Here is a 22,220-nt window from a genome sequence, read left to right as displayed (position 1 = left end):
TGTGTTCTACACTTACAGCACATCTCACAGAGTTGTCAAAATCCGATGTGTGTCTTACACTTACAGCACATCTCAATTTGGACAAGCCACATTTGAAGTGCTCAGTAGCTGCATGAGGCTACTGGCTACCATATTGGCCAGCGAAGCTCTATAGTAAGACGCAGGCAGCTGTCCCCAGCCTCCCCCAACACTCCTGGCCCAGGGCCAATGCCTGGGACATGCTGGCCTGCTTCAGCTTCTCCTCTGCCCTGCCTTTCAGACATCAACGAATGTGAGCACAGAAACCACACGTGCACCCTGCTTCAGACTTGCTACAATTTGCAAGGGGGCTTCAAGTGCATCGACCCCATCCGCTGTGAAGAGCCCTATCTGCGCATCAGTGACAAGTGAGCCATGGCTTTCCCTTGGGGAGTGGGTCCATTACATGGAAGGGAGCCAGGAGGCTGGTCAGGGAATGGGGGTGGGGGGTTGGCCTCAGTGTACTCCTCAGAGAATGGGTTTGGACTAGAAATAATTTCTGTTGCTCCGTTCAGCTTTCCTGCCTGTGGGTAAAGCTGTAACTGCCCTCCTACCACACACACGCACACACATACACACACACACGCACACACACACATACACACACACACACACACACACACACACACCCCTTTTCTCTGTCATTCCCCCACTAGTGCCAGAGCTATGTGAAGATGCTCTAGAAAGCTGAGCAAGCAGAGAGGCAGGGTACATGCACCTCCTTTCCCCTTACTGTCTCTGCTCTGGCGACCCAGGGCCTTTAGAGCTGGCTTCTCAAACCTAGTGTGCATAGGACCCACCTGGGATCCTGTTGAAGTGCAGCAGACTCTGATTCACTGGGCCTGAGGTGAGGCCTGAGATTGGGTTCTAACAAGCTCCCGGGTGAGGCCAACGCTGCCCGTCTTCCTGGACTGCGCTGTGAGCAACGAGGTGCTGGAGAGTTTGCTAGAGAGTTCTTAATACTCAAGGGTACTTATTTGCTCCAGTGTTCAGCCTTTTACTGAATCCCCTGATGGCGTTAGACTTGAGGAGAGAAAGTGAAACAACCTCTACCAGGTGTATGCGCTGTTGTCGTTGTGTGCCATCAAGTTGATTCCAACTCCTAGTGACCCTACAGGGCAGAGTAGAACTGCCCCATAGGGTTTCCAAGGCTGTAGTCTTTACGGAAGAAGCCCTGGTGGTGCAGTGGTTAAAGCGCTCGGCTGCAAAAAAAAAAAAAAGCCTGCTTCCATAAAGACGACAGCCTTGGAAACCCTATAGGGCAGTTCTGCTTTGCCCTTTAGGGTCGCTATGAGTCAGAATCGACTCAACGACAGTGGAGGTTTTGGAATCTTTATGGAAGCAGACTGCCACATATTTCTCCTGCAGAGTGGCTGGTGGGTTTGAACCTCGAACCTTTCAGTTAGCAGCCGAGCGCTTTACCACTGTGCTGCCAGGGCTCCTGGTAAATGCACCAGGACAGTGTTTTTCTGTTCCTGGCATGCTAGGGGTTCATTTTCCTTCTCTTTTAGCCCTGATTTAGCCATCTCAGTTCCTCCTCAGTCTCTCCATGTCCATGTCTGCATGCGTGCGCGCGCGCGCACACACACACACACACACACACACACACACACCTGCTTGTATATCTTCTGCTTTCTTCTCTTCCAAACAATCGCACGTTAATACCCCTGAGCATCAGATGCACCCATCTGCTCTCTGGGAACTCTTCATCTAAGAGAGGGATTCACGGCTTACCAGTGTAGCTCCGTTTCTGATCAAAAGCTTGCAAAACAGAGGACACAGAGCCGGGACAGGCAGGTCCCTTAGATCTTCACTTGTTGCTGAGGGCTGTGCGCCATCAGAACAGAGTTCTCTGATTGCTGGCCCAAAGCAGTTTGTGGTAGAGTAGAGCTACAGCTGCTCCTCCGGGCTGCCGTTTCGGGTTCTCTCTGGGTTCCCAAAATTGTCCTTGTGTGTGGTTGGGGAACCGACCCAGTTCAGGCCAGAGAACCGAGCTGGTGTTACCGGTAACGTCCCTGACCTGACGGTGAAAATGAGCAAGGACTCCCTACCTCCAGGCCATCCCAGTCTCCCTCCACCCGCGTCCTTCCAGCTCTTCCTCCTGCCAGGTGTCCTGTACGCCTGCCAACCTGATCAGGACTTGCTCTCATCTTTCCCCACACCCCAGCCTCCCTGCTTTTGTGCACACGCTTCCTGCCGTATGGAAGGCATTCCACCCAGCACCACAGAACCAGATCTGCCCCATCCTTCAGATCTCAGCTCAAATGCCACCTCTCCCAGCTGCCTGTGATCCTCTTCAGCTGGAAGTGATCACTCCCTCTTCTAAACATCTTTTAGGAAACAATTAGTTTCCATGTGTCGCGTGACATTTGAATGTGGCCATTTTGGCACCAGGGCCATTTTGACTTCGTTATTTCGATAGAGATATTTTGATGCAGCCTTTAAAAATGAACCTTTAGAAGTTCTTTCATTTATTCCTTTATTAAATATTAGTGAACTCCTGTTATATGTCAGACACCATGCTAGGTGCTATGGTTTTTGCTTTTATGGGAATTAGAGTCTAGTGGAGGAGAAAAACCTTAAATAAATTGTCACATAAATGAATATATAATTAGAGATAGTGATAGAATCACCGGTTGCGGTCCAGTTAATTCAGATTCGTGGCAACCATGTCATGTGTCAGAGTAGAACTGCTCCATAGAGTTTTCAGTGGCTGTTTTTTTTCAGAAGTAGATCACCAGCCTTTCTTCTGAGACACCTCTGGGTGGACTTGACCCTCCAACCTTTTGGTTAGCAGCTGAGCGCTTAACCGTTTGCACCACCTGGGAATGTGTACAGTGAACAGGAAGAATGGAAGTTTATAAGAAGGAAGAGTAGGCTGGATCTGGTCGTGACTGGGGATTCAGAAAGCCCCTCTGAGGATATGTCATTTGGGCTGTATGGGGAAGGTGGATTGACATCAATTAAACAGAGTAGAAGAGCAGAGGGAACTGTATGTGCAAAGGCTATGAGGCAGGAGTGACCTTGATGCCTTCCTGGAATGGAAGCAGCCCGAGTTGCCTCAGCTTAGTGAGTGAAGTGGACTGAGAGGAGGTTAGAGAAATTGACAGAGGCCAGACCCGTGAGGCCTTAGAGGCTGCAGTAGGTGTTTGGTTTTTATTCATGGTGCCATAGGTGGCCCCTGAAGAGCCTTAAGCAGGGGAAGCACATAAGCTGATTTATGTTTGACAGAGGACACTCTGGTTGTTGTGTAAAGAATGGATTAGCGGGAGAGGGACCCATTAGGAGGCTGTCACAGAGGTCTAGGGGTGAGATGATGATGGCCTGGACAGCAGCCACCATGACAGTGGAGATGGTGAGAAATGGTTGGATTTGGACTATATTTTGGAAGTAGAATCAACAGGTCTTGGGATAGATTGGAAGTTAGCGGAGAGCAACAGAGACATGACAAAGCTGACTTGCAGTTCTGACCACCAAGACGTATGTCAACAGACATCTCCATCCTATGCTGAATTTCACCACTAGGGGTAGTCTCAGGGATGAGGTGAGGGGTGGGGGTTAGAGATGAATCAAGGGATGTCTGAAACAGACATTCTTTGGGAATAATAGCCAACGATCTTATCTTCTGGATGAATCTCTTCATTCTGATATATTTCTGCTCTGTTTTTACAACAGGCTACAAGGTTATTTTCGCTACTCAAAGCATCTTCTTTGATGGGGTCTTGGCTTTCAACTTTTGGTTGGGGTTGGGTTGTTGTAGTTTATTCTGCCAGTTTCCCATATATGGTTTTGCCTTGCTTTTCTGGACTGTTCCTTCTATTCAGATTCCTGATGGTTTGGAAGGGTCAAGAACATGAATTGACAAGTAAATAGAAGTTGTAAATGGCAATGGTCTATGTATTCCTTATGCCCACTTCTCATTAAAAAAAAAAGTCAGTAATTATAGATTATGACCGTACTGTTACTAGCGTTTCAAATTAGCTGCTTCGTATTAGAGATATTTGTATCTATGATTTATTTTTCCTGCTAGAAGGTGAACTACTAGAGGTCAGAATCTTATTTATCATTGCATTTTCTAAGTGTCTAACATTGTGTCTTATATGTAGTGAGTTCTGAGTTCTTGTTTATTGAACAAAAAGATAAAACTGTGTTCCATGTAGACTGGGCTAAGTGCAAAAGAGAACGTAAAAGGGCCCCCGAGACCTGTCAAATCTAATGTAATTTCACACTTTTACAATTTCTCAGTGAGTAGTAGAGAATGATTGCTGGGGAAGTCAGGGGCTATGTGACCAGTGGCACACCCCACCACCTCAACACATGACAAAAGCAAGTGCGTTAGAGAATGTCCCAGCATTCTGAAAACCAGAGATCTAAGGTTTGTGTTCCAGGAACCAGAACATCTGATTAACCAGAAGTGGCCATTGCCTGAGAAACAGGTCACTCACCGACATGCTGGAGAGTTTTTAGACTAGAGTCAAGACCTGAGAGGTTCTACAGCTACAGCATTTGGTTGATAAACGTGTTACAGCATTTGGATGGTAAAAGTAGGGTGGCCTCATCTCTAGTTTGCTAAGTAAGGAGGTAACACAGCCAGCATCTGGAAAGGATTTACTGACATATTGCACCATTTCCCTTCCTAATAGCCACTGTATGTGTCCCACTGAGAATCCTGGCTGCAGAGACCAGCCCTTCACCATCTTGTACCGGGACATGGATGTGGTATCAGGACGCTCTGTTCCTGCTGACATCTTCCAAATGCAAGCGACGACCCGCTACCCTGGGGCCTATTACATTTTCCAGATCAAGTCTGGGAACGAGGGCAGAGAATTCTATATGCGGGTAAGAGCAAGCGGTGAGCAGTGGTCGACACCCTTAACAATGGCGTTGTGTGGTCTATCCTAGGAACGTGCTGCTAGAAACAGGTAAGAGTGCAGCTGGGGTGTCGGGGCGGCAGGTGTGAAGAGAGAAGAGTGGAGTGAGTGGGAGTCAGGAGTTTTTAAGGTTCTGATGACCTTGTGAAAGATGCTTCTCCTCTGTGAACCTTGGGGTCCTCATCTAAAAAAGTGATAAGTTAGGCCAACATGCAATCTTAGGTGTCTTCTAAAGTTCTGTGGGAGAGACATTCACAAAGCCATATATCCATTCACCCATTTGAAAAATACTTGTTAGGTGCTTATTATGCACTTCTAGGGGGCAGTGATGGTTCGGTGGTAGAATTCTTGCCTTCCATGTGGGCACCTGGGTTCACTTCCTGGCTAGTGCACCTCGTGCACAGCCACCACCCATCCGGCAGTGGAGGTTTGGGTGTTGATATGATGCTGAACAGGTTTAGGCAGAGTTTCCAGCCTAAGATGGACTAGGAAGAAAGGCCTTCTGAGCTACTTCTGAAAATCAGTCAGTCAAAACCCTATGGATCACAATGGTCTGATCTACCAAACAATCGTAGGGATGACGCAGGACCAGGCAGCATCTTTTCCATTGTACGTGGGGTCACAATGAGTCGGGGACAAACTCTACAGCAGCTTACACCAACAACATGCATATCTAGAAACTGAGGATACATCAGTGAGCAAACATTCCCGAATTGCTGCCCTCATGATGCTTCCATTCCAGGGATTATAAAGGCATGGCTCACAGGAGTGGACTCTACCTGCGTTGTCCAACATGGTGGCCACTAGTCTACACATGGCTACGTAAATTTAAATTCAACAAATTAAAATGAAGCAAAATAAAAATTGAGTTCCTCAGTGGCACTAGCCACATTTCAAGTGCTCGGTAGCCGTGTTACTGCTGTTGGATAGCTCAGATATAAAACACTTTCATCATTGCCAAAAGTTCAGCACTGACTTATCCATATCAGTAAAAACGTTTTAGAGCACACATCCTAAACTAGGTTTGCTTATTTATAAACTACATGCATGTAATACTCTACAATTTATATTCTTGAGCTTTGTCTCCTGGTCCTGCTGGGGTAATCACAGCTCTCTAGAGACCACGCACTTGGAGTGAAGTTTTACACGTGTCATTGTGAATTAAAGCCACCTAGGGCACTTGTCCAAAAAGCAAATACCAGAGCTTCATCTCCAGAGAATCTATTTCAGAAGATACAGGTGGACCCCCTGACTGGAAGCTTCTGCTAGTCCCCTGACTTTCACAGCAACTAGGGACCAGTCCCTGGAGAAGGATATCATGCTTGGTAAAGTACGGGGTTGGTGAAAAAGAGGAAGACCCTCAACGAGATGGATTGACACAGTGGCTGTAACAATGGGCTCAAGCATAGCACTGATTATGAGGATGGCGCAGGGACGAGCAGTGTTTCGTTCTGTTGTACACAGGGTGGCTATGAGTCAGGACCGACTTGACAGCATCTAACGTCAACAACAGGGAACTCTTGAAGCTCACAGAGCTGAGCTGTGTGTGGCCTGTGCCCTCTCTGAGAATGCTGAGAAGGGCCCTAATACTTTGGTATTTATTCGGAGGAGGGTACCAGGTGCTGCAGGGACCTAGGTACTTCATGAGAATGGCTAAAGGAACTTATTTGCAAAGTGAGATGGGAAGACTTGGAGCAGGGATGGGGGAGGAGAGGTGGTTCCTGGCTTGAAAGGTCCAAAGGACTGTACCTAGGAAGAGAAAACAGGCTTGGTATGTGGGGCCTTGTGAAGCCACAGGGCACTAGGGCAGAAAGACAAAGAGAAATACGCCAGATAAGGCTGGGCTTCCAAGGGTCCAAGCTGTCCAAAACTGCAGCCCTCCTGAGGAGATCCAACTGGAGCCAGGCTGATCTGCTTCCAGGCGGTGATCTACAGCTACCAGCTGTGTGACGTTGGGTGTGTTACCTAAACTCTCTGAGCGTCGATTTCCTCATCTGTACCAAAAAAAAAAAAAAAAACACCCGCTGCCATCAAGTCAGTTCTGACTCATAGCGACCCTACTACAGAACAGAGTAGAATTGCCCCATAGGGTTTCCAAGGCTGTAAATCTTTACGGAAGCAGACTGCCACATCTTCCTCCTGCGAAATCGCTGGTGTTTTGAACTGCTGATCTTTCAGTTAGCAGTAGAGCACTTTAACTGCTGTGCCACCATGGCTCCCTCTTCATCTGTAAAGAGAGGATAATAATAGTTTTTCTGTAAGATTAAATGAAATCATCTACTTAGTGCAGTGCCTGGAATAGAGAATGATTTTATCAAATAAGCAGGGTTTGTCGGGGTGAAACCATTCAGTAACTTCCTTTTTCTCACACTGCTGTTTCCAACCCACTCTTCCACCCACCTAGATGACATCTCAGGTTGATCCCGTAGGATTTCCAGGCACTTGGTTATTTTTGAGTTGTCCATTCTCCATGTCAAAGGTCTGTGCTCGTTCAGATGGAACTGTCAACCTCTCCATCTCTCGTTCAGTGGGAAACTCTTCCCGTCTCCGGGCTCAGAGCAAGGAGGGCTGTGGCTGGCCTCTTACTGCCATCTTCCTCTTCTGCTCCTCCCCTTCCTCACTGACTGCGCCCTCTGGTTCCTCCAGGGTTGAGGGGGCAAGTACAGGTGGTGGAAGGGTAAGGTTAGGGTGCTTGAGGTGGGGCTGGTAAAAAAACAAATGAAACAAAAAAAAAAAAAATTACTGCCATCGAGTCGATTCCAACTCATAGCAACCCTATAGGACAGAGCAGAACTGCCCCATAGGGTTTCCAAGACTAATCTTTATGGAAGCAGACTGCCACATCTTTCTCCCGTGGAGTGACTGACGGGTTCAAACTACCAAACTTTTGGTTAGCAGCCGAGTGCTTTAACCACTGTGCCACCAGGGCTCCTTGGCCCTGGTAAGTGTGTTTAATAAAACTCTTGTAGGCTGGAGGTGATAATAGAGAAACAGATCTGGTTTGGGTCACTGCTTTGCAAATCCTGTGAAACAACAACCGAGAAACCAAAACCAAGCCAGTTGCTGCCAAGTCAGTTCTGACTCATGTCAAGCCCTTGTGTGTCCAAGTAGGACTGTGCTGCATAGGGTTTTCAGCGGCTGTCACCTTTCAGAAGTAGATTGCCATGCTTTTCTCCTGAGGCCCCTCTGAGGGGACTCAAACTGTCAACCTTTTGGTTAGCAGCAAAGCATGTTACCCGTTTGTGCCACGTACGTGGCCTGTATCAACAACAGGAACCACAGAAATAGCAGCAGCAGCGGCAGCGAGCTGTATCCAGTGTGCATCATGCGGCGGGCACTATTCCCAGTGCTTTTCGTAGATCAAGTGCTTTGATGTTCACCACGCCTGTGATAACCTGTGAAAAAAACCATTGTTGTCAAGTCCAATTCATAGCGAACCTATAGGACAGAGTAGAACTGCACTGTAGGGTTTCCAAGGCTGTAATCTTTACAGAAGGGAGCCCTGGTGGGGCAATGGTTAAGTGCTCAGCTGCTAACCGATAGGTTGGTGGTTCTAACCCACCAGCCGGTCCACAAGAGAAAGATGTGGCAGTCTGCTTCCGTGAAGATTACAGCCTTGAAAAACTCTATGGGGCAGTTCTTCTCTGTCCTGTCTATAGGGTTGCTGTGAATCAGAATCAACTCAACAGCAATGGGTTTTGTTTGAATCTTTGCAAGAGCAGAATGCCACATCTTTCTCCTGCACAGTGGCTGGAAAGTTTGAACCACTGACCTTTTTCGATTAGCAGTCGAGCCCTTAACCACTGCACTACCAGGGCTTCTTCCGGCCCTGTCTTACCATCCTGATTTTACAGATGAGAACCCTGAGGCACAGAGAGGCTAAGTAACTTGCTCAAGATCTCACCAGAGCTAGTAAGTACCAGAGCAGGATTTGAACCTAGGTACTCTGGCGCCAAAATCTGTAGATACTTCTACGCTGCTCTTTAAAATGCGGGAAATTTTCAGCTACTCTTTTAGTTTTGGAGTCGCAGCAGAAATTGAAGCAACAAGAAAAGTCTATTTTAACATCCTGTAGCAATAGAAAGTGCTCAAGAAGCATTAGTCATTGTTGTGTAAATGACGTGGTTGCCACTGCTACTGCTCCTGCTGCTGCAGTTAGGAGGCGTGAGCTCCTGGGCCGTGGACACGAGCCCAGAGAAGTTGCAAGTGCTGTGGAACAGGGTGGATCATCGTGTGGGAGGCTGGGTTGGATGGTGGTTCAGGCTCCCCCACACTGAGATTCAGTGATTTTATTACTTGAGTGCTGAATAGCCTCATCTGACCCAGCAGGCAAGGAGCATACACACACATGCACGCACACATAATACACATACACACAATGCACAATGCCCACATGCACATACCCAATGCACACATGCACGTACATGCACACACACACATGCACACACATGTGCCCACATACACGCATGCGCGAGCACAGGTCCCTTTCACCAGCCCTGTTGGCAGCCTGTCCCACACAGAGTGCTCAACAGAGGACTGGTGATTGGCTTTGGCCAGGTGTCTTGGGGACACAACTAGGGCAAGAAGGAGCATGGTCACAGGGCTCATGCATTAATCCATGACACACATGGGTCAGGTGGCAGGGCCAAGGGAAGCTGACTTGCCATCCACTCCACAAGCTGATTCAGAACAATCCTGAGTGTGTATGGGAGTGGGGCCAAGAAGACACATGCCCGGTGGGCTGTTTGCAGCCTACTGCCACTGCAGTCACTCCGCCAGCATTCGGTCATTCACGCCCTCCCACTGTCACCAACATTTATGAAGCACCACCACAAGTATGGCTTTGATTTGGACACCGAGAGTTCAAAATACACAGGATGTCCCCTCTACGTTTGAGGACCTTACACTATAGAGGGCGGGGGACAGAAAACCCCGCAAACACCTACAACCCAAAAGGATGGTTCTAAAGTAGAGGATGTGCTGTGGGAAGATAAGGAAATCGAGACGCACCAAGAACTTAACGTAGAGTGTAATGGTTGGATTTTTGGAGGCAGACACTTTGGTACCAGGTACTAGTTTAATGCCCTTGTGCAGTGTACTTAACCTTGCAGTGTAGGGTTATGAAGATGAAGTAAGATAAAGTGTTTAAAGTCTTAGCCAGACACCTGTCATCATCGTCATTTTGCACAAAGCCACCCAAGACCACAGATGGCCGGTGGCTCTCATGGCACCTTTTTCATTAATGCCCTGACTCTCCTCTAAAAGCTGAATGAAGAGTGAGGATGGGGCTTTCCTGGCAGGCACTTAGCCCCCTGCTGAGGTGGTGGGCAGGCCATTTTCAGGATGCTGCAGATCTGACCCTGGTGGAGACTGGACTTGATGACCTCCAAGGTTACTTCCAAATGGGAGGGTCTACGATTTTCTCACACTCTGGAGACGTTTACCAGGAAAGCGCAGAGAAACAGCTTGGAGGCTTGCAGTTGCTCCGTTCCCCCTCCCAAACCTTGGGCTCTTCGAATCTCCTTCCTGAGGGCTCCCCACCACTCAGGGCTCTCAATCTTGGCCTTTGCTCATGCAGACGCTAAAAGCTGGCAAGATATTTGTATGTGCAAATGCCGTGGGCGTTTCCTTGTGTGGCTGTACCCTCTGAAGTCCTGGCGCAGGGTTCTGTGGTTTTGTGAGAGCTGACAAGGAAGTGCAAGCCATCCTCATGATGAGGAGGTGCCAGTGACGCAGATGCTGACGGCAGCAGAGGGGGACAGTGCCAAGAGGAAGTTTCATGGCTATCTGATGCTGATAGCCCAGCAGATAGGGAAGGTCCCAGCACCTGGCTGGCACCTGTCTCCCAGCCTCGCCCTTGTCATATCTGTGGCAGCTCTTGGAGATGTTCAGACCTTTATGGGAGCCTTCCCTTTATGAAGACAGGTAACACACTTGGTGTGGCTTTAAACAAGCCAAGTTCCTTGATTTCACAGACGTTTTCCTTTTAGTTTCTGGGCAAGCGCTGGGCTCTGCAGCTCCTAGAAGTGACTGCCCAGCCCATTCCTGTTCCATTATGCTATTTCTTCTCTCCAGGTGCCCCATGTCTGGCCAATGCGCTGACCCTCAAGCATTCTAATTTAAGGTAGTGCTAGGGAAAAGAAAAGAAGACATTCCTGGTTCAGTGGTAGAATCTCACCTTCCATGCAGGAGAACCAGTTTCCATATCCAGCCAATGCACCTCATCTGCAGCTTCCACCTGTCAGTGAAGGCTTTTGTGTTGCTGTGATGCTGAATAGGCTTCAGGGGAGCTTCCAGACTAAGAAGGACCAGGATGAAAGACCTCATGATCTACTTCTGTAAATCAACCAGTGAAAACCCTATGGATCACAATAGTCCGATCTGCTACTGATCATAGAGATGGCACAGGACGAGGCAGCATTTCATTCCTTTCTGTATGGGGTTGCCATGAGTCAGGGGTTGATAAAACACACATCAGACTCTTCTGATAATTGTTGGCAGTGAGAAAAGGACTTGATGGAAACAGCCAATTGGAATCCCTTGCCTCTGGTGACCCTAAGCAATTATATAATCTCACTGGGCCTTAGTTTGCTCATTTATAAATTGGGAAATAATGAGACATCTGTCAGTGAGGCCCTTAGACAAGGGCAGCCAGGGCCTCCACGTGGGCCCTTCGCTTCTCAACCTGTAATGTACACACCTGGGGAATCTTGTTAGAATGCAGATTTTGGGTCGGTAGGTATGGGGTGGGGCCTGAGATTCTGCAGTTTGAGGATGAAATAAGCAGATGTGAATACCAGTGGCTAAAAGAGTGCCTCCTGGTTGGTGGGGGCTCAGTAGGTGTCAGCTCTCAAGAGCTTTAGATAAGAGATTCAGTGGAGGAGACACATTCTGATGAAACTGTGAGGGCACAGTGACAGGGTCACAGGAAGGCTGAGCTGGGAGTGATTAGAGTGTCTAGACCTACAGCACCTCTAAACCACCTGGAGGCTCCTAACCTTTTGGGGACTAGTGGGACATACATATCCCAACCACTTTTTATGCCTCTGGAGTTCTTTGGGAAGGAGGTAACCCAATTTTAATGCATTTAGCCCCAAAATGGGAGCCTTTTGAAATGTGTGAAACTCAAAACTCTTGAGTGGGAGACTGATTTTTGTGTAGATTGAGCATTGTCTTAGGTGATGCTCCCTGGATGTGTGACTTTTCTGAACTTTTGACAGGTTTGCCTTTATTTCTGTGAGATAAGCCTCCTCACTATGTTTCCCAGTTACTATGTTCTTGTGAGAATGTACTTATTGTGAGAATAACCTATTGCCACTCTTCATTCAGTCATGTTGTGTTGTTAGGTGCCGTCAAGTTGGTTCCGACTCATAGCAACCCTGTATACAACAGAACGAAACACTGCCCAGTCCTGCGCTATCCTCACAATCATCATGCTCGATTCGACCCCACTGTTGCAGCCACTGTGTCAATCCATCTAGTTGAGGGTCTTCCTCTTTTTTGCTGACCTTTTACTTCACCAAGCATGATGTCCTTCTCCAGGGACTGATCCCTCCTGATTACATGTCCAAAGTATGTAAGACGAAGTCTTGCCATTCTTGCTTCTAAGGAGCATTCTGGCTGTATTTCTTCCAAGACAGATTCGTTCATTCTTCTGGCAGTCCCTGATATATTCAATATTCTTTGCCAACACCATAATTCAAAGGCATCAATTCCTCTCTGGTCTTCCTTATTCATTATCCAGCTTCACATGTATATGAGGCAATTGAAAACACCATGGCTTGGGTCAGACGCACCTTGGTTCTTAAAATGCCATCTTTGCTTTTTAACACTTTAAAGAGGTCTTTTGCAGCAGATTTGCCTAATGCAATACGTCATTTGATTTCTTGACTGCTTCCATGGGCGTTGATGGTAGATCCAAGTAAAATGAAATACTTTACAACTTCAGTCTTTTCTCTGCTTATCATGATGTTGCTTATTGGTCCAAGGATTTTTGTTTTCTTTATGTTGAGATGTAATCCGTACTGAAGGCTGTGGTCTTTGATCTTCATCAGTAAGAGCTTCAAGTCCTCTTCACTTTCAGCAAGCAAGGTCGTGTCATCTGCATAATGCAGGTTGTTAATGAGTCTTCCTTCAATGCTGATGCCCTGTTCTTCTTCATATAGTCCAGCTTCTCAGATTATTTGCTCAGGATACCGACTGAATAAGTACGGAGAAAGGATACAATCCTGACGTACACCTTTCTTGACTTTAAACCACTCAGTATCCCCTTGCTTTGTTCGAACGATTGCCTCTTGGTCTACGTAGAAGTTCCTCATGAGCACAATTAAGTGTTCTGGAATTCCCATTCTTTGCAGTGTTATCCATAATTTATTATGATCCACACAGTTGAACGCCCTTGCATAGTCAATAAAACACAGGTAATCATCTTTCTGGTATTCTCTGCTTTCATCCAAGATCCGTCTGACATCAGCAGTGATATCCCTTGCTCCACAGCCTCTTCTGAATCCAGCTTGAATATCTAGCAGTTCCCTGTCGATGTACTGCTGCAACCACTTTTGAATGATCTTCAGCAAAATTTTACTTGTGTGTAATATTAATGATGTTGTTCAGTAATTTCCACATTTGGTTGGATCATCTTTGTTGGGGATGGGTGCAAATGTGGATCTCTTCCAGTCTGTTGGCCAGGTGGCTCTCTTCCAAAATTTTTGACATAGACAAGTGAGCACCTCCAGCACTGCATCAGTTTGTTGAAACATCTCAATTGGTATTCTGTCAATTCCTGGAGCTTTGTTTTTCCTTTGTGCCTTCAGTGCAGCTTGAACCTCTTCCTTCAATACCATCAGTTCTTGATTATATGTTACCTCCTGAAATGGTTGAACATCGGCCAGTTCTTTTTGATACAGTGACTCTGTGTATTCCTTCCTTCTTCTTTTGATGCTTCCTGTGTCGTTCAGTATTTTGCCCATAGAATCCTTCAGTATTGCAACTTGAGGCTTGAAGTTTTTCTTCAGTTCTTTCAGCTTGAGAAATGCTGAGCGTGTTCTTCTCTTTTGGTTTTCTATCTCCAGGTCTTTGCACATTTCATTATAATACTTTACTTTGTCTTCTTGAGCTGCCCTTTGAAATCTTCTGTTCAGCTCTTCGACTTCATCATTTCTTCCTTTCACTTCAGCTATTCGACATTCCAGAGCAAGTTTCAGAGTCTCTTCTGACATCCATTTTGTTCTTTTCTTTCTTTCCTGTCTTTTTAATGACATCTTGCTTTCTTCATGAATGATGTCCTTGATGTCATTCCACAACTCGCCTGATACTCGGTCATTAGTGTTCAATGCATCAAATCTATTCTTGAGATGGTCTCTAAATTCATGTGGGATATTCTCAAGGTCATACTTTGGCTCTCGTGGACTTGTTCTAATTTTCTTCAACTTCAACTTGAACTTGCATATGAGCAATTGATGGTTTGTTCCACAGTTGGCCCTTGACCTTTTTCTGACTGATGATATTGAGCTTCTCCATCGTCCTTTTCCACAGATGTGGTTAATTTGATTCCTGTGTATTCCATCTGGCAAAGTCCATGTATAGTAGCCATTTATGTTGTTGAAAAAAAAAAATTTGCAATGAAGAAGTTGTTGGTCTTGCAAAATTCTATCATGCGATCTCTAGCATTGTTTCTGTCACCAAGGCCATATTTTCCAAGTACCAGTCCTTCTTCTTTGTTTCCAAGTTTTGCATTCTAATCACCTCATTCAGACATAGTGGCCATTTTCTCCTTTATGCCATTTATTGTTTTCAGGTGTTACTGGCTCCCTTCTTTTCTAGCTTCTGAGCAGTAAATAATGCCTTCCCGGTAAGAAATCGTGCATTGCAGTGGTAATTTTCAAGAGACTCGAACGCCTATAAGTCATTCTTACCACACATTCATTGACTCATATTGTTAGGATTTATTTTGTCCTGGCATCTGCTGAGACTTAGGTGATTCCGGATAATGGGTATCAAAGTCCATAACTCAAAACAAAAATTCTGAATTGGTCCTTTCATCATCATGCCTTCCATCAGTTCTACTGTGTCCTATAAGGTCACGATGAGTCAGAATCGACTTGATGGCAACGGGTAGGTGCTTTTGATGCTGTTTATTTGGGAACAGACGATCATTTGTTGTACCATTGGATTTGGTCCAAACCATCATTTTAGAGATGGGGGGATTAAGATCCAGAGAGGTGAAGTGACGGCCCTAAGTCACACATTTAGTTCATTCAGGTGTCCATTCATTCATTCAAGGTATGTTTACTGAACACCTACTGTGTGCCAGGCATTATTCTGGGTTCTGAGTAGGATGCGTTGGTGAAAACCCTAGCTGTGTGGAGCTCATAGTCTAGTGGACATCAGACATGGACCAAGTAAACAGTTGGGACAATTACAAATGGTACTGAATACTTTCCATCCTATGCAAAGAAGAGGGTGAGATGGCCAAGGGTCACAAGGGACCCACCTTACACTGGGGAGTCAGGGAAGGCCCCTCTGAGGCGAGACCTAAAGAGTTAGCAGGAAGGAACCAGGTGGAGCGTGAACAAAGTCAGGGGGACAGTGTGGCACTTGGAGGCCCTGAGCAGATGCCGGTTTGACCACAGTGTGGTGGGTATGACAGAGAGCGCCCTGAGAGAGGCTGCAGGGGTGGCTGCAGCCAGGCCACAGAGGACTTGTGCTTTGATGACTGTGCAGGAGGCCGCATCTCGGATAGGTAGATGGACAGCCACCTGCTTTCCTAACCCTTCTCTGCTGTTGCTCAACGGCTTCCAAGGTCAAGCCCACTCCCCTCCCCTTAAGTCAGGCCCTCTCTAACTCACTATCCTCCATTCTGTTCACAGCAAACGGGCCCCATCAGTGCCACCCTGGTGATGACCCGCCCCATCAAAGGGCCCCGGGACATCCAGCTGGACTTGGAAATGATCACTGTCAACACCGTCATCAACTTCAGAGGCAGCTCGGTGATCCGACTTCGGGTATATGTGTCGCAGTATCCCTTCTGATCCCTGAGTGGGAGCCTGTGGCACTGCCTCTCACCAGCACCAAAGGTCAGGAGAAGAGAAGACACAAGCGAGGGAATGAGAGCGAGACAGACATTACGCCTTTCCTGCTGACCATTTCCCTGAGGGGTCAGCCCCCACGGCCTGAGTCCCACCTGTATTATTGGAGACTATCACTCTGAAGGACATGCTGCCCCCAGTTCCTATGACGCAGTTACCCAAAAGCATTATCATTGGCCCCTGATGTGAGATCGTTGGTGATTATTGAAGGCCTCTAGTTTATTTTCATATTTTTTTTCAAAGAAAATAGATTGTTTGCTGGGGTCTGAGTCTATGTTCAAAGACTGTGAACAGCTTCCACTCACCTCTTCCACTCCTGTCTATCTCTAGCTGCATTGCTGCTTTGCCACAGCCCAGGGAGCTCATGGGGAACGCTGGGTATAGCTAGTTTGCTTCTTGCGTGTATGGAGAAAGCTATGGAAACAAACCACAGCAGAATCTAAGGGTTTTTAAAGAGTCTATTTCAAAACCATGTCTGGTATTTTCAGCCATAAAAGAAGTTTTAGTTGTCCATAAATTTGTATAACTGTTTAATCCTTTCTTGTTTATTTGAGCTTTTTTTTTTTTTAAATAAGTGGTAGAATGCCTTCAAAAGACCTTCAGACCCATTATGTTCTGTCTTCCCACACCCAGTCTCCTCTCCGTTTTAGTCCAGTGTTTTCTTTGAGGACCCCTTAATCATGCTTTCTTCAGCATTTTTACCCAACTGGGTTGGAAGGCAGAAGTTTCCAAAACTGATTAAATATTTGAAGATATCTTATGTTTGCTTCATTTTGACTTTGTAGATGATTCACCATTTGGGGTTGGTTCTGGTTCTCTTTAAACCTGCTGGCTTGGAAAAGTCTCCAAGGAGCTGGATCATCACTTAAAATTGAGGCAAATTGATGGGGGCGGGGGAAGGCATGTGCAGAGAAATGGGGGTGGCAGAGAAGTTAGGAGCAGCATCTTCCCTGAGTCCTATTTCATTCCATTTCAGAACAACTAATCATCCCTCCAGTGTGTAGATTATCTCCAGGCACTCTTCCAGAACAGCAGTGTACTCAAGTTACTTCAAACCAGTGGTCCTCAACCCTTTCTTAAAAGTGGAGCTTTTAAGAAAAAACTGATTATCTTGGGCTCACCCCCAGATATTCTGATTTCCTTGGTCTGGGATAGGGCCCTGGCATTGGAATTTAAAAAAACTGTAATGTGTAGCTGGAGTTGAGAACCTATTGTTATAACCCCTATAAAGAGAGGGGACCAATGTGGCCCAAGCCCTGAGCACCTTGCCCTCCACATCCTTTCAGTTAATTATAGAGTTCATCATCCTTTTCCTGATCAGGGACACTGGATTTCCTTCAAGTCTTTTTTTATTATTATTTATTTATTTTTTTATTGTACTTCAGGTGAAGGCTTATAGAACAAATAGTTTCTCATGAAACAGAAGTACACATGTTGTTTTATGACATTGGTTAACAATCCCACAACATATCGACCCTCTAACTTCTCAACCTTTTTTTTTTTGGTGAAAATACACATAGCCAAAGATACACCATTTCAAAAATTTCTACATGCACAGTTCAGTGACATTGACTACGCTCTTCCAATTGTGCTGTTATTCTCACTTAGGATGAAGGCTTACAGAACAAAATAGTTTCTCATTTAACAGTTACTATAAATGTTGCCCTATGACAATGGTTAACAATCTCACAACACATCAACAATATCCTTACTCAACCTTGGGTTCCCTATCACCAGCTTCCTTGTCCCCTTCTGCTTTCTGGCCCTTGTCACTGGACTCCTGTACCTCGTTAGTCTCATTTGGTTTTACAGGGCTGTCCGCTCCCAGGCTGAACAGTGAACCTCAGAGGTAACTTCACCACTGAGCTAAAAGGGTGTCTGGGGGCCACACTCTTGGGGCTTCTCCAGTCTCCTTTAGGCCAGTAAATCTGGTCTTTTTTTGTGAGTTAGAATTATGTTCTACATCCTTCTCCAGCTCTGTCCAGAAACCTCTGTTGTGATCCCGGTCAGAGCAGTCAGTGGTGGTAGCCGGGCACCATCTAGCTGTACTGGACTCAGTCCGGTGGAGGCCTTGGTAGCTGTGGACAGTTAGTCCTTTGGACTAAACTTTTCCTTGTATCCTGTTCTCTTCATTCTCCCTTGCTTCCGAAGGGATGAGACCAGTGGAGTATCTTAGATGGCCGCTCACAGGCTTTTAAGACCCCAGACACTACTCACCAAGGTAGAATGTAGAGCACTGTGGATTTCCTTCAAGTCTTACAATCTCAGGCAGGGCAAAGAGAGCCAACAGTGCAAGTCACAGATTTGCAAGGTGGGATAGCTGCCGTTATGTGCCATCCTGGGAATCGACCTGAGAGTTTAGAAGGAGAGAGTGCACAGGTGGGCCCTCCTTGATGGATGTGGTTGAGTTTATAAGATAGATCTGTGGATGCTTCCATTCTACCTGTTGAAAATACGTTTATTAAAGACTTACCCTGGGTGGTGCACATGGTTAGTTCAATGCTGGTTACTGCTGGGCTGCTAACCAAAAGATTAGAGGTTTGCGTCCACCTGAGGTGCCTTGGAAGAAAGGCCTGGCGATCTACTTCAAAAAAGTGAGACATTGAAAACTCTCTGGAGCACAGTTCTACCCTGATACACATGGGGTCACCATGAGCTGGAGGCGGCCCCACTGCAGCTGGTTGGTTGGTTATGTGCCAGGCACTGTTCCCTGGACTCCTAGGTCTGGTGGGGTTTCAGAGACCCTTAAGAAGTAGTTCTTCCTGGAGGGAGATAGCCTGTCGAGCCCCCTGCAGCACCCAGGCGCTGCATGTCTGCCTTCGTCCCCCAGGGAGCCTGTCTTACACCACACACCTAACCTTGCTGATTGGTGGCTGTGGTTATTTTTTTCTCGAACTACAACTAAGCACATCCAAATTGCTTTCAGTTATGCTCCTGCAGTTGGGTTCAAGCAACGGTAACAATGACATCCACAGCAAATGGCTCAGGTGCCCAGTTTCATAGCTTGGAAGAGATACGACCATTTCCCACAGCCTGGCTGGCATGCGGGCCCAGCTTGTGTGTTCTTCACAGAGCAAAGACCGGAAGGTCACCCAGAGCATGGGGCTCCCAGTGTGTGGGGAGGCCAGGGTATCAGGGCGGGGTGTGGCGTCAGGAATGCTGAAGGTTTTCGTGGGCTCTGCACCAGGCAGCTCCTGCTCACCGGCTCCCTGCCTCAATACAACACCAGGGTCAGATTTCCTTTAACTTCTGAGAAAGAAGGAAGGGAAGCTTTGTCCTGGCAATTCGAGGACCCACTGGCTTCAGAGGTGCCACTTTTGGAACCAGACCGAAGTCTCTAGGGCTTGCGTTTTATTTGTTCACATCAAAATGTGGCTTCCTGCTTCTAAGAAAAAAGGCACCGAGAGCCTCATAAAAGGGCTTCTTGGGCTCAGACGGCTCTTTACAAACATGCTCGATGAGTTCAGTGTAAATGAATCAGAAGCATGTGGGATCAATTTTTCTTAAAATACACTTGGGCCTAAAAATTAAGGGAAAAACGGCCTGGGGCAAAGTGTGTACTGCAAGGCCAAACCCCAAACATTTGGGAAATAGTTCCAGTGGCTCCCAGAACCCAAAGAGCTGTTTGCTTCAGTCACCCCTTGGGAATCGTCGGATTCTTATTATCAGAAGACGGGGGGTAAGTCTGTGCTTTGAATCACAGCGTCGTGCTCTACCACGGAGTCTAATGGGGGTGGCTGTTCCTTCGGGCCCTGAGATACCTGGACTGTCCTCGCCTGTCCCTAGTCAGCCTACCCCATCCAGGAACCAGGCTGGAAGCTTGTCATCTGAACCCTGCTCTCTACTACTCTATCAGGTTGTGAAGAATGAAGGGTTCTGTGGTGGAAGGGGTGCCAGATTAAGAGCTGAGAAGCCTGCAGAAGTCCTTGTGTTACCACCTATTCTTCTGGATTCAGTAGGGATGAAAACTTCCATTCAGTTCCTTCTAATTCTAAACTTCTGTAATTCCTTGAAGTGTACTTGGGGGATGACAGCCAGCATTTCCATTAAACTGCCATTTTAGAGTTTCACAGTGGCTTGCCAATCATAACACTTTCTAATTGGCACAAGATCCACCTACCTGTTGCCTCTCAGGCTTGGATAACATGCTTTAAAATTTTCTTAGGTAACAGTCTTGGCTCTTGGGTGTTCTTTTTTCCAGATGGTAAAAACATTTAAGTATGTCTGATTGCTTTATTTTCCGTGGTTTCAATGTATTTTTGTGGCCTGGGTATTTAATGTGCACAAGTTGTTCATCCTGAGCCAAGAGGGTCATCTGGAGAGAGATGGCATGACAAAGGGGCAATTGTTCTTTACTCCCTTCTCACCAGAGGAAATCCTGTCTGTCAAAGGCCTTTGCCTTAAGGGAGGAACATTCTTTGCTTGAGTACCCACTTTGGTTGGGCCCCTACCCGCCATACTTTGGTGTATCCAGTTGCTGGATTCAGAGAGATGAACAAGACAGACACAGCTCACAGATGACACATGTTATCCAAGTGTTTATGTCACCTGTGAGGCAAAACTGGAATATAGCATGATAGGTGCATTTTAGCAGTATGGACAAAATTATTTTGGTTAGTTTTTTTTTCTTTTGTGGTAAATACATATGTAGCAAATTGTTTGCCATGTCAACATTCTTCATGTGTATAATTCGGTGACATTAATTATGTTTATCGGGCTACATAAACCAGAGACTTCATCAGCCTGAGACCAGAAGAACTAGATGGTGCCCGGCTACCACCAATGACCACCCTGACAGAGAATACAACAGAGAGTCCCGGATGGAACAGGAGAAAGGTGGGGTGCAGAACTCAAATTCTAGCAAGAAGACCAGACTTAATGGTCTGACTGAGAGTAGAGGTACCCTGGAAAGCATGGCCCCTGGATTTTCTATCAGCCCAGAACTAAAACAATTTCTGAGGCCAACTCTTCAGACAGGGGTTGGACTGGACTTTGGGACATAAAGTGATACTGGTGAGGAGTGAGCCTCTTAGCTCAAGAAGATACAAGAGACTAAATGGGCAGCTTCTGTCCAGAGGTGAGATGGGAAGGCAGAGGGGGTTAGGAGCTGGTTGAATGGACATGGGGAATCGGGTGGAAAGGAGGAGTGTGCTGTCATGCTATGGGGAGAGCAATTAGAGTCACATAACTATGTATAAATTTTTGTATGGGAAAAAATAAAAAAAAATCATGTTTATCATGTTGTTCAACCATCCCCACTATCCATTTCCAAATTTTCCCATAACTGTTAACAGAAGTTCAGTGTTCCCTAAGCAATGAGTTCTGCTTTTCCCTTCCCACTCATTCCTTTCTGGTAACCACTAAAAAAGTTTGGTCTGTATACACTTTCCTATCCTAGATATTTCATCCAAGTGAGATCATACAATATTTGTTCCTTTGTGACTGATTTCCCTCAGCACAATGTTTTCAAAATTCATCCATATTATAGCATCAGCACTTCGTTTCTCTTTATGGCTGAGTAATATTCCATTGTATGTATGTACCACATTGTGTTTATCCTTTCATCTGTTGATGGACATTGGTTGGCTTTTAATAATTATTAAGATATATCTATTTTATACCAAAAAATTCCTGTGAATTCCCGTAGACACATGCTTGAAATTTAGAATAGGATGCCTCTGTTTAGAATTATTTAATCTTTTTAAAGGAAACACAAAATCAATGTTAGGTGGATGTTTTCTTTCTTTTTGATACAATTTGTATGTACTTGAAATACAGAATTTTCTAGAAAAATAAGTGAACATTCAGTAAAGCTGCTCATTATTTTGGAATTGGCCAAGGCTCATCAACTACAAACACATATTACAGATTGTTCTTTGTGTTCATATTTTTGTCCTCCAGTGTCATAGTCCGTTTACTCAACAGATGGCTCTTATCTTCATTAGAATCCCTGAGCATAACTAAAAGATATTTAAAAAAAAAATAATCAAGAGACCTCAGGACAAAGGGGTGCATAGAGAGAAGATTGATCACTTTGGTAGCTTTGCTTCAGTAACAGCCTCTGGTTAGAATCTTTGACTTGCTAATGGTTCCTAATAATGAGTCATAGCCCGCAGCCATCAGTGAAATAAACTGTTATGGTGAGAAAATAGGTGTCAACACAGGAATGATCTATTAAATTGCCATTGTTGGTGTCCCTTCACAGAGGGGAGTTACGTGTTGATAAGCAGTGACTAACAGCATT

General features: G+C 46.0%; 1 protein-coding gene across 2 annotated transcripts in view; it reads left to right on the top strand.

The window, feature by feature from the left end:
* FBLN5 (fibulin 5) overlaps positions 1 to 16,727 on the top strand; it is a 95,156-nt gene extending 78,429 nt beyond the window's left edge. For both annotated transcript variants that reach the window (XM_004376670.2, XM_004376669.2), the window contains exons 9-11: positions 260 to 386; positions 4,662 to 4,857; positions 15,758 to 16,727. In XM_004376670.2, coding sequence (XP_004376727.1) covers positions 260 to 386; positions 4,662 to 4,857; positions 15,758 to 15,919 — 485 coding nt within the window. In that variant the 3' untranslated portion in view covers positions 15,920 to 16,727. The remainder of the gene's footprint in view (positions 1 to 259; positions 387 to 4,661; positions 4,858 to 15,757) is intronic.
* Positions 16,728 to 22,220: the final 5,493 nt, after the last annotated feature.

This window comes from Trichechus manatus, unplaced genomic scaffold, assembly GCF_000243295.1.
Source record: "Trichechus manatus latirostris isolate Lorelei unplaced genomic scaffold, TriManLat1.0 scaffold00045, whole genome shotgun sequence".
Taxonomy (NCBI): Eukaryota; Metazoa; Chordata; class Mammalia; order Sirenia; family Trichechidae; genus Trichechus; species Trichechus manatus.
This window is presented reverse-complemented; position numbering and strand designations above follow the sequence as displayed.